The 13,283-nt window shown below is 44.8% G+C and overlaps 1 protein-coding gene across 6 annotated transcripts in view; it reads left to right on the forward strand.

Moving 5' to 3' along the window:
- Positions 1–2,198: 2,198 nt before the first annotated feature.
- The window catches only part of COBLL1 (cordon-bleu WH2 repeat protein like 1), an 83,886-nt gene continuing 72,801 nt past the window's right edge, over positions 2,199–13,283 (forward strand). For 2 of the 6 annotated variants that reach the window (XM_083405963.1, XM_083405970.1), the window contains exon 1: positions 2,199–3,150. In XM_083405963.1, the coding sequence (XP_083262089.1) occupies positions 3,104–3,150 (47 nt within the window). In that variant the 5' untranslated portion in view covers positions 2,199–3,103. Of the gene's footprint in view, positions 3,151–12,555; positions 12,594–12,979; positions 13,192–13,283 lie in introns of those variants that run through there. The other 4 variants (XM_083405961.1, XM_083405964.1, XM_083405969.1 and 1 more) reach the window with 3 other exon arrangements.

Genomic DNA, 13,283 nt, shown 5'->3' on the forward strand with positions numbered 1-13,283 from the left:
ATGTGATCAGGATGTAGATACCTGGTAAGCAAGCAAGGAGCAAAATGGAGCATCCATGCCAAAAAAAAAAACAGCCTTTGAATAATCTGAAAATTCCAGAGAAAACACATTCATTTCATAAGGGGAAGCATGACCCATGGATTTTTCTTATGCCATCGTTACTTTAAGCTATTCTGCACAGCGGTAGATTCCAATGCGTTTGTGTGTTTTACCGAAGGAGCAGGCTGAAAAATCAACAAAAGATATAAAAACCATTGTTTGCCCATTTCCTTTTATTATGCAACTTGCATAATGTGGTACGCACTGTAAACGTAACGAGAACAAAGGCTTACTTATCCATATATGTAATGTGCTGTGCTTTTGATGTGAGATTAGGTACTGTTAAGATCTCTTGAAAGGACAGTTATGTAATAGGTAGACAAGCAGTCACATTTATGATCTTCTTGCCAGCTTTAAGGAGACCAAAAACAAGTCCAGCACAGAGCCAGTTTTGGTTATCTGCATTTGTCAGATAAACAGCAATCATATGATGCCAACTGAACATAAGAAAAGCCCTGCAGGATTTCACAAAAGGCCCATCTTCCCCAGTATCCTGTTCTCACAGTGGCCAACCAGATGTCTATCAGAAGCCCTCAAGAAGGAAGTTTATTTACAAATGTACAGAGGGTCTGGCTTCTCCAGAGGATTGGGGGCCCCTGATGTCACACGATGTCCTGACGTCACAAGGAGCCAGGGGGCAGAGCCAAACTCCCCTAAAAATACATTTGGGGCATCTGAAACTGTCTTGGCCCCTCGGAGTCAGTGCCAGGTGCAAATATGTAACCCACACTTTCATTAAAAAGCATGCCCACAATATAAAAAGGCAGAATGCAACATATAAAAACAAAAGCAACAAAGATCCATAAAAGCGTAATTAAAAGCATTGTTAGATACTGACTGGATTAAAAAGAGAATTCATGTCGCAAAGGCCTGTCAAACAAGAAAGTCTTCAAGAGGCATCTGAATGAAGGAATGGTTCCTACTGAATCGCTACAGTAGGGAGTTCCACAGGGCTTGGCCTGCCACATGGAAAAAAAGCTGTCTCTGGTGATGGCCCCAGGGGCTTGGGGAACCAACAGAAGTGCCCCATCAAAGGATCTCAGTGTTCAAGGTGGAACATAAGGAATCAGGTAGTCCTTGTGACATGAGCACAACAGCAGTCTCCCCATCTGTGTTCCCCACAACTCCAATACATCTTCAAATCCCTGCTCAGTCAGCAAGCTCACTGAATGACTCAGCCTAAGCTTCCTCGCTGGGTTGTTGTGAGGATCGTAAGGACAAGGGGAGGAAAAAGCAATGTACCCATTTTAAGGAAAGGTGGAACATAATACAGAGCGAGTCCTTTAAAAGAGACCCCATGGATACAGAGTACACATGTTCCACGGGGCCTCTTTTAAAAGACTAACTCTGTATAAATGTAATAATAACTAAACGTCGCCTGGGCTTTTATGGGCTAGAGCAGTAGTTCTCAAAGGTGTGGCAGGAAAAGATGGCAAGTGTGAAGTTTCAAGGACCATCAAAGAAACATTTAAACATGTCAGTGTAGTATAGTATCAAATGATTATTATTTATTTGCAGAATATGGATATTCAGGAGCATCGGCTATTCTACCATTCTCCACTTCATATTGATGTGAATGGGGATTTTCAACTCCCAACAAATATGAAAGATCAGAAAAGAGAAAAGCTTCTTTGTGTTGATGAGAATTTGTCTGTCTCAAACTGGACCTAAACAAATGAGATTTCCCGGCAATAGCAAGCTCACACTTCTAACAAAACCAATATTTGGTTGGAAGCCGCCCAGAGTGGCTGGGGAAAGCCAGCCAAATGGGCAGGGTAATAATAATAATAATAATAATAATAATTTAGACATTCTTTAGGTACATATATAAGTGGCTCACTTACTATATTTTGGGAATGATTCATGCATTGTAGCTGCATTGTTTTATACTTTCTGCACGTCCCATGATCACATTATAAAGTAGTTGTGCTCTGCGTTCTAAATCAAGCACTGCCAAGAGTTCTTTCTTTTCGTTTCTCAGGGTATTTCTTATCAATAACAAATTAAGCAATTCTTTATTCCCAAAGTGTGGCGCAGAGGAAAAAAAAGTTTGAGAACCGCTGGTTCATCAGGCTGCACGAAGCGTTCTCCTCCAGCAGAAGAGGCGGGAAAAGAGCAGTAGAGGTCGAAACGAGGAGCGCAGGGCGAGACGCTGCAGGATCAGTCCCTCCCACTCCCCCACCTGCAAGGGGCTCTCGGTCCGCTTGGCTTTCCCGCCCTAGCGGCCGGAATGGGGGACGGCAGCTTGGAGCAGCCCGTTAACGGGAACAGCTGCTGCTGCTCCGGCAGTTCGCTGGGTGAAAAGAGGGGGGAATTCCAGCGCCGAGGCTGAGCCCGGGAAAACGCGCGGAGGGACGGCGGCGCGCGCGCGTGTGTGGCGAGGCCAGTGTGCGCCAAGGCGGGAAGCCGCGGCGAGGGCTGCCGAAGCGGGGGGAGGAGGAGGAGGAGGAGACGGCGGCCACCGCCAGCAGCAGCGCGGAGGAACAGGGAAGCTCTGTTTCCCTCTGGCGTTTGCGTCCGGGAAGGCTCCTCGCTGCCAGTTCCCCACTCCCTGGCGAAGTTTTCCAAGGTGTGGTTTCAAAGGGCAGCCTCCCATCCCTCTGGCGCTCCGTGCCGGGCTCCCGCTGAGCCCCAGGGGAAGCAGCAGGAGGAGGAGGAGGAGGAGGAGGAGGGAAGAAAGGAAGGAAGGAAGGAGAGAGAGGGAGGTTCAGAGCGGACCGTCTGGGCGCGCGAGGGCAGCAGCCGCAGCCGGGGAAGGAGGCGAAGAATGCGGGGCTGCTGCCTCCCAGGGCGGCGGGACGGCGCGCTCCGTCGGCGGGGGGGCGACAGCCCTTGCCGCCTCGTCTGAGCGCGCTCTGCCCCTCCGCCGCCGCCACAGGTGAGACGGGCGGGCGGCTGCCTTTGCCTGCGCGCCTCGGCGGGGGCGCTTTCCTTCGCTCGCCGCCGGAAAAGACTTCCAAGCTCCTCCACCTGGAGCCTGCAGCCTCAGCCGCCTCGGAGAGGAATGGACGGCCAGACGTGCGCGGCACCGGCTCGCCTCCCTCCTTCCGGGTAAGCAGCACCCGCAGCCTTTGCCGTCTGCTTCAAGGCGCGCGGAAGCAACGCAAACCACCCCCCCGACCCCCAGCCCTTGCAAGCCTCTGCGGATTGATCGAGCAACTTGGCTAAGTTGCAACAAGTTGCCTTTCTGGCGCGCTCCGCCTCCTTTTCTTCTGCCCTGGACAAGAGGTCGAGAGTTTCAATAGAGGTGGAGCGGGGTGGGTGGAGGCGTTTGTGTTTGGGGTGGTGCTGGTTTTGACTCAACAGAGACCTCAACACATGAAGAACGTGGTCTGTAGAGTTGCTGTAATCATAGAATCCATGAAATGTAGAGTTGGAAGGGACCCCCTATGGTCATCTAGTCCAGCCCCCTGCAATGCAAGAATCTCAGCCGAAGAATCCCCGACAGGTGGTCATCCGATCTCCAAGGAAGGAGAGACCGCCATGTCCCAAGGGAAACCCGTTCGGCTGTCGAACAGCTCTTAGTCGAACAGGGCATTTCCTTTTTGGATTTAGTTTCTGATTCTTCCTGACAGTTTGGGTGTTCTGTTTGGGGATTGCAGTTAAGACTCGCTGGAGTACTTCTGAGTAAGCATGCTTGCTTAGACTCGCACTGTAAGAAGCACGTATTTCATACTCACGTTATCTATCTATCCATCTATCTGTCTCTGTGTGTGTATCTCTTAAGCAGTGTATAGTATACACACTTGCTTGGGACTGGGAGCAGGCTGTGGGGCATTTACTTTGGAATAAGCAGATCGGGACTCAATGAAAAGGCATAAAACCCGAATACCCATTTAATGTTCCATGGTGCACATTTCCACATCAGTGTGCACAGGATTGCAGCCTAGTTTTGTGAGGTTGTTTTTTTTGCGAAAGGCGTTCTATGATATAATGGAGAGCCAATCTGGTGTAAAATGCTGAGATTTTTCCTGTTATATTTATTAAAAGTTTGTGTGTGGGAGAAACCCATCCTTAGAAGTAAAATACAATGTGGAAACACTTGGAGAGGGAAAAGGGAGGGGATGTGGACAGAGTGTTCTGGTGAAAAAATAATACACCTTACAAGGCACCCTGTTCAGATTCAGTAAATACACCCATGGAGGTCAGGTCAACTTAGCTTCATAAAAGGCAATTGTTGGGCTCTAGCGTTTGAAAGGCAATACCTGGGAATGCTTAGGAATCTGCACAGAGTTTGAAAATCTCCTTGGCTACGTAGCAAACCATCTTTAGCATGTGATGTAGAGTTGAAGGGAAATCTCTCTCTGAACAGGAAAGTATATGTGGGGTGTTAGTGGAGGGAACAGCTGTGCTTCTAATAAAGAAAACCTTAAAACAAAATAAAAAATGCATAATCTAGTAGTGCAAGGGAGGCACTGCAAGAATAACCTAATAAGTGCGCTTCGTCTTCTCCCTATCTTTTGGATACTGAAAAGAAAAAGCCACTAAACTGAAAAGTTGAAACTTGCCTCCAGTCCATTGGAATGGTTAGGTTCAATCATGCTTCCAAGGGGAATTAAGGGTGAATGTTGTTCCTGTGCCTCCAGTTCTTTTCACTTCCTCCTCAGGGGCTGCATCTGAAGAGTTAACAAGTGTGCTGACTGTACTTAGCGTTTGTGTACACAAAATAAAAGAACAGGTAGTTCAGCACATGGCAGCTAGACAATCTGAAAATATTGTTGGAGAAACTTACGGTCCTGGCCTTGTCCAAAGAAACCAGGAGCAATGTAGCCAGGCTAAGTAACACTCTAGTCTCTTCCCCAAGGCATTTCATTGTTCGTTTTGTGCAGGTATAAATGAGGGTGTGTGAAACAGAGTACGCCGCTCTGAAAATAATCTAATCTGTCTTTTGTGTCAGGTTTGTGTGCAAGTATAGTGGAAGCACAAAAGTGCAGATTTCATTTTCCCCTGTAGATTATGATAGGAATTTACTTTAGCAACAGGCCAGAACCTGTTCTTTCGTATCATTGTACGTTAATATGTCTTGGTTATAGGCAGGAAATCTGTTGGGACACCAAGCCTATTTTAAAAGCTTAATTAGGTGGAAGAAATATTTCTTAGTAGTCTGGATTAGCTGACAGTATTGCGGAGAGTACTCTCCGTGTCTGCGAGCCAGAAAGAGAAGTTGGAAAGAGAAGAATGGGTCTGCTTCTTGTCTGTTGTCCATGCTGAAGCACAGCAAGTGGGGAAGCTGTAACGGAAGAAGAACAAATCAGAACTCAAGTGCTGCTTGCTTTAATAATGTGAACAAAGGCTGTTAAATAAAAATAAGACAATAATGCAAAACGCATGTGCTGTGGTTTTGGGATCAGGGCCAAAGGATGTAATGAACACTCCGAAGGGACATGAAGTGGCTCAACAAAGTGAAAAGGCATCTGCCCCAAACGGTTCCTGGTTGGTAGACCACCTGTGAACCATATGTAAGGCCGCTCTGAGCTCCATGGAGGGAAGACTAGGATATAAATAGTACAGATAAGTGGCTGATGGGGTGTTTTTTTGTTTCAAGGCACTAGCAAACTTCATTTAGGTTGAAGTCCCTCGGCTTTGTGTGTGCCCCTTACTTTGATTCAGAATGGTGGGATATCCTTTGGCTTTTCATAGGACTCTTAAATTTACAGTGGCACCTCGGGTTATAGACGCTTCAGGTTACAGACTCCGCTGACCCAGAAATAGCACCTCGGGTTAAGAACTTTGCTTCAGGATGAGAACAGAAATCGTGCTCCGGCGGTGCGGCGGCAGCAGGAGGCCCCATTAGCTACAGTGGTGCTTCAGGTTAAGAACAGTTTCAGGTTAAGAACGGACCTCCAGAACGAATTAAGTTCTTAACCCGAGGTACCACTGTATACCTCTGGGGTTATGGTTTAGACTGCCTACAGTCTAAATTGTTTTGAAATGTTTTTAATGTTTGTATTTTTTATTGTTTTATTGTTTATGTTTGCTGCCCTGGGAGGAAGGCCAGGATAGAAATTTAATAGAATAAATATACAGAAAAGTCAGCTATAAACCCAGTGACCTTTGTTATGCCCCTGTTCATATATTTCACTTAAAACATGCGTGCATTTCTACTCCACTTACTCATAAAATGTCTTAGACATGTAATTTTTGGGGGAAGTGCAAACAGATTGTTATTCCATTTAGGATATGACAGAGTAGCACTCTTCCAGGTTTTGTTTTGCATGCTGAAGATCTCAAATTCATTTACCAGCTTCTCTGGGTAGGGCTGCGTGAGATGCCTGTCTAAAACTTGGGGAGAGCTGTTGCCAGCCAGAGTGCAATCCTAGTACTATACAGGTTTCCTCAGAAGCAAGTCCCACTTTGCTCAGTTAAGCTTCCTTCTAGGTAAGTGTGAATAGGATTATGTCGTCAAAGGCGTTTCAGGAACAATACCAAAGAAAATCCCAAAGAAAACATCATTGTCTCTCTTCCCTGTACGTGGGAGAGTTGTAGAGACGTTGCAGAGAAGTTTGCTTATAAAGGCCACGTGCACAGAAGCAAAACCAAGGTACCGTATTTTTCGCTCTATAAGACGCACCAGACCACAAGACGCACCTAGTTTTTGGAGGAGGAAAACAAGGGGGAAAAAATTCTGAATCTCAGAAGCCAGAACAGCAAAGAGGGATCGCTGCGCAGTGAAAGCAGCAATCCCTCTTGCTGTTCTGGCTTCTGGGATAGCTGCACAGCCTGCATTCGCTCCATAAGACGCACACACATTTCCCCTTACTTTTTAGGAGGGAAAAAGTGAGTCTTATAGAGCAAAAAATACAGTAGCTTTGCTTTAGGGAAGGGCTGTCACACAATGTAGAACATACGTTCTGCGTGAAGAAGGTCCCAGGTTGGGGCTGAGGAGGATTGCTGGCTGAAACCCTGGAAAACTCCTGTCAGGTTAATGAGCTAGATGGACCCATGTATAAGGTGGACTTGGTATAAGGTAGTCTTTTTTATATGTTCAGACATAGTATACAAACAGCTATTGAACTCGTAGGAAATGGTGCACAAGAATACTAGCATCTCTGGACTGTGCAACTCTCTCTTGTCCCTTGCCAGTGGATGTCTGCTGTGGGGACTAAGTAGGAAATGATGTGAGCTGAAGCACCCTCGAGTTAGGAATGTCCTTTAGGTGAAGTACATTCAGTCCCCTAAATTAGTGTTTTCTGAGATGTGCTGTTAGGGAGGTAGACTTTCAACAAGATGAGAAAACCATTGTTGAGGTCACCTACAGCCTTTCGGTGACATTATGTGTTCCGTCTCCCCCCCCTTCCATATTCTAAAATGTGGTGTTGAAAAGGAAATATTTGCTAACTTTCATATCCATGAGGTCCTCAACTCAGTGTTGTGTTTTCATTTGTTTGGGGCTGCCATAGTGACCATAGGAAATATTGTAGATAGGGGGGGGGGACGACACCCATCCGTATACAAGATCAAGTGACTCAGCTAAGTTCCCTTGCTAAGTCATAAATGAGTAACATGTTGTGTATTTCTGGTGTGAGGTTCAGCCGTGGTTTGTAGTAGCTTGGTATCCACTAATCTTTATTTCCCATAATTATTATTTTTTAACTGTTGGAATTTAACTGGTAAACACGATCCACTGAAACATTTTATTGCAGCACAGCAGTTCCCACGCCTCCGTATCTGAACGAGGTTACTGGAAAGATTGTGTAATCCCCCAAAGGGGACAGTGTTTGTAATAGTAATTTCCTATGAATGAATGAATGAACAACACAATGAAGGCAGTCTCTTCCATGAACTGATGTTCATATGTTCTTAGAATGGATGTGGCAGTTAAACCCCACGCTAGCTGAAAGCAATTGATTTTTGAATGAAATATGCATGTGTAAACATCATCTGGAGGCTGGGATGAGAAACAGTAGGGATCATATGACTGCTGACAGGAGCAGCAACTGAAATGTATGATGCGATGCCATTGCATTGCTCATTTCTCCATTCCACTTTATTAGCTTCTGTTTCTGGGGATGGGGAAAATTCATGGTGTGATGAAGTCCTATCACACGGTTTAGTTTCTTGGATATTACTGGGGAGAGAAGGGGAGGAAAGAGATACGGGGAAGCTGCTTTAGAGGCAGCCACATGACTTCTGTAGCATTTGATTTTTTTTACTATTAAGTTGCAGAAGTACACTCCCCACATAGCCCAAGTAACTTCATGTTTCCTAGCAGCTTGTTCATCCTGCCACAAGGCTTTTTTAACTGAAGCAGCAACTCTCCTGGAGTTGGAGAGAACATAGGGAACAAATATGTGTTGCACTTAAATCATCCTAGTTTCTCTAAGTAGCGAAAAATAAAACACTTTTAAGGGCAGTGTGCTAAGGTCAGTGTTCTAACCACCTTCTCCTCCTTTAGCTCATTCTTGACCCCCTTGCCATCTGAAGGTACAGTTACCTCCCTAGTTCGTTTGCTGCTTCTAGCGTTTGAAGATTTATGATTGTTGTTGTTGGTCTTAATGTTTTTAGTAGTGACATGCTCCTCAGATTCTTTTTTGTTGTTGTTGTTGTTGTATCTGTTATTATCTGTGTGCATTTGTTTCCCTGAAGTTTGTGTTCTTTGCAAAAAGCTGTATCCTTATGATGGAAACAATATTGTATAGATAATTACAAATCGATTCAAAGCTGAATAAAATGCACAGAAAAACACACTTAGGTACATATGTGATCTGTTTTGCAAGAGAAGTCAGGATAGGATCAGTATAATTGCTTGGGAAGATTGGCATTTCTCAAGAGAAGTGGGAGGTGGGACAGAGGATCGCGTGGTTCTTGCTTACGGATTTTACCATACTGGAATTCCGTTCTGCTTTCATTAAGGTTCAGGTTTTGTTCTTTTGCTCATGTTACCCACCCTGAGCCTTTCAGATGGGACAGGCTATAAATGATAATTAAGCAGGAACGCTATTGGCTTAACCCTGGCTACAAAAACCCAGTCCAAAGGAAAATGTGTTAAAATGGCTTGAGCTTTGGCCTGTCCCCATTAGGACGGGAGGTGAACAGCTATGAGGCAGACACTAGTCATCTTTCTTTAGGGAAACCCTGCTCTGAAAAACATATACAAACAGAAGATATTGGGGTGTATGACGTCAGCTGCCCTTGTAGCATAGTGGTGAGGCAGGGTTTCCCAAACTTGTTGGGAGAACTACAATTCCCATCATCCCTAGCTAGCAGGACCAGTAGTCAGGGATGATGGCAATTGTAGTCCAGAAACAGCTGGAGACCCAAGTTTGGGGAAACCCTGGGTTAGAGTGTCAGACTTGGACCTAGACCCCCAGGTTCAAAAATTCTGTAAGTCATGAACTCCATTAGAAGCCCTTTGGTGATTCACTCTCTCTCTCAGCCTACCATACAGGGTTGCAGTGTGCTTAAAAAAGGAAGGCAGGAACCTTTTATACTACTTTGGATTTTATTGAAGAAGGGACAAGATAAAAATGTAGTAGTGATAACAATAACAAAGACTACAGAAGTTTGTGTAACAAATATTGAGAATAGAGAGGAAGAATGATCTAGTGAAATTCTGTAAACCAGTCCTTTCTGCTGCAGGTAATAATATACATAAAAATATATACCATATTTTTTGCTCTATAAGACGCACCAGACCACAAGACGCACCTAGTTTTTGGAGGAGGAAAACAAGGAAAAAAATATTCTGAATCCCAGAAGCCAGAACAGCAAGAGGGATTGCTGCGCAGTGAAAGCAGCAATCCCTCTTGCTGTTCTAGCTTCTGGGATAGCTATGCAGCCTGCATTCGCTCCATAAGACGCACACACATTTCCCCTTACTTTTTAGGAGGGGAAAAGTGAGTCTTATAGAGCAAAAAATACGGTACATAAAATATAATAAGTACTTTTGCTTTAAGCCACTTATTGCTCATCCCCGAAAAGAATGCACTAGCTTTTTCTGTGCTTCAGACCCCCTAAATTTCACTATTTATTTGCCTGAAGAGAGGCAAGCGAACATCACAGTGCAATTTTTTTAAAAAACACACCAGTCCAACCTGAAAGAATACGACTATACATTTTAAGTTGGCTGCTCAGAATCAGGTTTAAGCACTTCCCTTTTTCCTGCAAAAATGTTATACACTGCAGCCAGTTGAAATTTAGAAGATGGCGGTAAACTGCAGTGTGTGAACGTTTCCTTTGAAAATATCTGTAGACGTAATTCCAAGCGGGCAATTTCGAAACCCAGTGTTTAATTTTCTTTTATTTCTTTATCATGGAAGGTGCTAAGATGACCTTGTGGTAAGGAGGGTGGAAAGTGATTTTGGTAGTTGCGTGTCGAGGTCCCCAGGGCCACCCCAATAACTCACACATCACACAGAATTTTTTGTTTAAGATTTTTGGCATAATTTTGGCCACAACTTTACTGAAATACAAATTTGTGAGTGGTTGCTTAGGCATTGGTTGCGACTATCTGCCCCCACCATGGGGGACAGACTGACATTCCGCGCGATGCGAAAGTCAGAATAGGAGAATACACTTGGGGGTTACGCGGAGTAGGGAACCTGCCCTCACCCCAAATGCAACCAGGAGCTCATTGCTATGGCCCGAGCCCCCTTGACAGAGTGGACAAGCAATAGTTAGCCCCCAATTCCTTTAACGGAATCCCTTGCAGCAGCAGCATTAGAGGGGCAGGCACTCAACCTACCAAGGGCAGGCACTCAACCACTTCCCCTCAACCAACCAAACCATAAACCAATGCCTAACCGCAAACTTACAAGTAGTGACGATTTGCTATGCAGTAGGCAAAAACCAAATGGCCCCAGCCAATCAGCCAGATGGACAAAATTCCTACCAGGCCCCTGCCCCAAGAGCAGACGACCCCATGACAGGCATAGCAAGGTCAAAGCGAACAACCCTAATTCTGGGGAGGGGGGGATGGGCAATCCAATGCACGCTCAGAAAGAGGAAGCCCTAGCCTCGTGCAAGGAGTTTTAGCATTTCTGGCTGTCAGTCAACAAATGGCAACATTAACTTCTTCCCAACAACAAGGGAAGCCCAATCACAACAGTGGCCAACGAACAATTAGCCCGCCCCCAACTTTGGAGTGTCCTGGCGGCCCCCACCGCAACACGTGCTCTCCATGAAGGAGAACACGCTTTGTAGTACCTCTTCTCTGTTCTGAAACTAAGCTGGCGCCAAGTAGGCCTATGACGCAGGTCTGTAGTGTTTTTAGTCCTGCTGTGTCCAGGAATTGGTGTGGTTCCTAGTATAGCTTGCCAGAAATCCTCATTGCGTGTTTGAAATATCTTCAGTGCTGATGTTGTAGCCTTTCACCACTGGAGAGTGTTGCTGTGGGAAGCAGATCAAGGGAGCTTTTGGGGGTTGGGGAATGTAGCTACCAGGGTGGAAAAAAAAGATGTGTGGGAAGATAATGTGCACATGTGGAGCAGAAACAAGGGTGTGCAAGCAGAATTTAGCTCAAGATGAATGCTGTCCTGTCAGAAGTCTATAAACAAATGATAGGGCTTATGGATGACTATGTGTTGAAGGTATATTTTAAGAGAGAAAAGAGGTCCAAAACTTGAGAATATTACTGAATATGTTATTGTGTATATGTGTGTTCTGCAGGAAAATATAAATGCATTTGGGTGCTTTCTGTAATAGTATGCTGCTTTTATTCTTAAGTTTGAAAACAGCTCTTACTGCTAAGCATTTTTATACTTGGAAAAACTGTTTTGACAGTTCGGTGTTGTGATTTTGTTTTAGGTGTGAAAACAGTTAGGAAATGGAATCGGTAAAGAGCAAGAACACCATACTATTACAGAAGGCATATTAAATGCATAAATATACAATAAAGCAGTTAGCAATATGTAAATCTGGTGTGCTAGTATTGCACCCATAGGCAAAACAATGCCCCTGAACAGCACTGTGCTCTTAGATACCTTCTGTCTCAATATTTTGACCCTTACCCAGCCTACCACTGCATCCAGTCGCTGGCTTAAAACAGTCACAGACTTTTGGTTTGAAACACAAGGTTCTTCTTATTCTAAGTTTGAAACCATACTGGACCTTACTAGCAGCTTTACTGCTAGGAGACAGTCCATCTCAAAACAATCTTTCCAGTGAAAACTAAGGAGTTGGTTTTCTTTGTGCAGCCTGTTGAGGCCTAAACAACATTTTGGATAAAGTCGTCGACGATTTTGCGTGGGGGTTCTGTTCCCGGCCACCACATGCGTTGGTGCAACATGTATAAACGTGGCCCCCCTGCCTTGTTCTTCTCTGCCCCTGTCCTACCTTCTTCCAGATCCAAAAGGACCTGTTCATTGAGAATCACACGTCAGTTGGATGCGTCTAAAATGGTCACCTCCTGTACATGTAGCACAATTCTGCATCTTGAAGGCTGTGTTTTGCATGACAAAAAAAGATGCCAGCTTTGAAAAGAAAAAGGAACAACTGCTACACTAATGCATGAGTAAGCATGCCTGGTAGGCAATGCGGGTTAAAGTATTTAGCGCGTAAGTAGTTTTATGTCATATAGATAACAGTGGCTACATGCCAGTTGTTTATATATAAACACTGTTATATTGTGTTTTTTCTTTAAGAATGTTCTGAAGGTTCTGCGGCGATTAAGGGAAAAATCTTCATCTATCTGGGAGGTGTTGCCCTAGGGAGCCTGAATGTTTGTCAGCTGCTGAATATGATGAAAAATTGTTTTCTTTTGTTGATTTGGCTGAGTGCAGCAGGACTCTCATGAACTCTTAACAAAAATTATACTGAGAACTATGTGTGAGAGAACGCTTCTTCAGCAAATTCTTAAGACTTGTGAAAGATTGCTGAGTAATAGCTGCATTATTCTTTCTTATTCATAAACACAATTAAAATGCAGTGGACAACAGTTTGCGAATAACACTGGGGCATGTTTGGCATTTGTGGAAAGATTTGTGGCATTGCGAGGGATGTTGAAACCTGGCAGAAGGCGAGGCCTTTGACAGGGACTTTTGCATCCCACAGTAGTTTAAATCCAACTCTGGTCCCTGTAACCTCACTTCTTGCAGTGAGGGAACCGCCAGGAGGTCCTCAGAGCTGGATCTGTTTCCAGAATGAACGATGGAGGTATACAGGGCTGAAGCTGTTTAGGGCTTCAGCACTTTGAATTGTGCTTGGAAATGTACTGGGAGCCATTGTAGAAGTTTTAGGACTGGTGT

This window comes from Podarcis tiliguerta (assembly GCF_965153285.1).
Source record: "Podarcis tiliguerta genome assembly, chromosome: 1".
Lineage (NCBI taxonomy): Eukaryota > Metazoa > Chordata > Lepidosauria > Squamata > Lacertidae > Podarcis > Podarcis tiliguerta.